The sequence below is a fragment of the Sprattus sprattus genome, assembly GCF_963457725.1.
Source record: "Sprattus sprattus genome assembly, chromosome: 5".
NCBI classification, from domain to species: domain Eukaryota; kingdom Metazoa; phylum Chordata; class Actinopteri; order Clupeiformes; family Clupeidae; genus Sprattus; species Sprattus sprattus.
Genome location: NC_137924.1, coordinates 4438282 through 4440781, shown reverse-complemented (window position 1 = coordinate 4440781; position 2500 = coordinate 4438282). Strand labels below are relative to the sequence as shown.

Genomic DNA, 2500 nt, shown 5'->3' with positions numbered 1-2500 from the left:
CATAGCACCCCCATAGCACCCCCAAGAAAATAATGGTTTATTTAGGCCTATTATTGTTATTTAATTTCATTCTGAGTTCTTAATAAAATGTATTGTGTGATAATAATATTTTAATCACAAAAGAAAATAACAGATTGAAATAAACAGATTTTTCACGTAGCACGACACAGACACGTTGCGTGAACGTGATTGTTCAATGAGTAGTAGGCAGTAACAGTAATCCTCGCGATCGGTCAATTCTAAGTCAAGCGTTCACAAAATCACGAAAATAGATCGGTATTTGATCCGCAAATTTCCTCGAGTTGAATAAGATGTTCAAGAGGAAGAAAAATGCAAGAGGTGTTGGATTCTGATTCTGATGTAGAAGAAGAGGAACATCCTGGTCCAAGTCAACCCTTCACCTCTACTGAGGGCGCTGCTAGCCATGCTGCTAGCACCCTGGGTGACTTAAGCATGAGGATTCAGCAAACAGGGGTAATGTCCGCGAGTTGCTATCTGTAATTGGAACATTTGATAAAACCGTTCAGAAAAAGTTAGATAACAACCCGTCAAATGCAAAGTATGTGCACCATGACGTGCAGAATGAGATCATCAATGTAATGGCAGAAATGATTAGGAAACAATTAAGGGATGTTTTAAGCATAGTTTTGTGCGCACTTTTTGATACACTTTTTGATCTCTTATTATTGTGGTTTCTACTGTTTGGTCTCATTCATGTTTTTATTGATTGTGACCTAAAATAATATAGCCTACACTTTTTGAAAGCATTTCTGACTCTTTGCCTTTTTTAATTCTAGTTAATTCTATCTGATATTCTAATCTGCCGTCTTTAGTTAGAAGTGTATTGAACTTGGTATGTTTAGTTTAATTTGTCGTATGGTAGTGGTGACCTGGTAGTCATCTGGCGCAAACTTTAATCCAGACACTGAAGTAAGTGAAGTATTTGGGATTACGTTATCTATAACATGCTGCATCCATTTTGACCGTCGGAGATGAACGCAGCTTTGTGCGCGTCCGTCAGAAGTAGCCTAATGATAATAATAATACGATCGATTTGAATGACGCTTTTTATGTACCCCAAAGACGCGTTAGAGATCAAACGTCTAAACATATGTGATGATATGGTGGGGAGGTGTTGTAGTAGAGAAAAATGAGACTCATATGCTATCACCCTAAATTCATAGCACCCTCAGTAAAACGCCGAGCACCCCCATAGCACCACCAGAAAAAAATCTCTGGCGCCGCCACTGCTACCAAATTATGTTTCCCTCACAAAAAAAGCTTGCTGCGATTGATTATAATGAAACATGCGGGTTAGTAGAGTGTTATGTAGGTAAGAAGCAACGGAGTCTATGTGCACGCGGGCCGGCAGTTGTCTTTCTGCCCAAATTTAGCTCTCGTGGTAACCCCAACCCCGGTTAGCGTTCACTCATTCTCTCGGACCGTTATGTGGGGATTTCACTCACGGGCGATTAGTACCTTACCTAAAGTTTCTCAAGTGAAAGGTTCTCAGGGTGCAAGAGAGAGACTTTCTGAGGGCGAACATGGTGACAAAACGGGTTTAAAGTGAATATTACAGCAATGAATGAGCAGACAACTCCATCCACGCACAGACCGAGCTCCTGCAGAATCCCGCGTGTGGTGTGTCAGTGTGTCAGCGTGTCAGCATGTTGCTCCACTCCGCTGCCAAAGTAGGCGTGGCACGGATCCATAAATAGTCTCCTCATGTTTTAGTAAACCATTTAAATCTCTCTCCACTGAGCCGAAGTTGCCTCTGGTTTAGCTTCAAGTCCGTTATCGGTGAGCACTCATCCATACCCGAGAGACGTCTTTTCAGATTGCAAATGACGTTGGCTTTTATTAAAATAAAAACAGACGTGCTGCTTATGAAAGTCGATATTTGTTTACAATAAGTTGGTGACGATGACAATAAAGGTGTGCAGTATAACTACTTCAGTGCAGAAGTTTTAGTGGCTTAAAGGGTTAATAGTTGCTCGTATGAAATATGCTTCCTGTTGTTATTATTTTAGCCACACACATTACACAGAGTGAGACTTGATTGTTTCTTCTGTCGACGACAAGCTCATGAATATTAACACGAACACGTTCGAAATGGGCGTTCCTTGACCCCGTTGCCACAGAAGCCGGCATTGTGTACATCCGGTTCACCTCGCTCTCTCCAGCTTTGACAGCTGAAGAATGTCATCACCTCACCGGGAGCTGGGCGGCGGGAGAAATGACGGGTGTGACGGAGATCAGCATACCGGGTGAGAGAGGAGAAACAGGTTGTTCTCAGACTCCTCTGGAAAGTTATACGCCACTCGTTCCGACTGTCTGAACACTGACAGGCTTATGTAGAGTGACAGGCTCCTTGTGTTGAACGTGCTGATGCTTGCCAACAGTATTAAGTGCAAGAGCTATTCTGAGGAAGCGGCTGTTTAAAGGATTTGTACCGTTAATATCTTTCTCACGTTGTGAGTGCTGGTGTGTGTGTGTGTGT

At 42.4% G+C, this 2500-nt stretch overlaps 1 protein-coding gene across 1 annotated transcript in view; it reads right to left on the bottom strand.

The window, feature by feature from the left end:
* The window catches only part of otc (ornithine transcarbamylase), a 6551-nt gene extending 4926 nt beyond the window's left edge, over positions 1-1625 (bottom strand). Inside the window, exon 1 of the mRNA XM_080838307.1 lies at positions 1485-1625. Within this exon, the coding sequence (XP_080694433.1) occupies positions 1485-1546 (62 nt within the window). The 5' untranslated portion in view covers positions 1547-1625. The remainder of the gene's footprint in view (positions 1-1484) is intronic.
* Between the last annotated feature and the right edge of the window lie 875 nt (positions 1626-2500).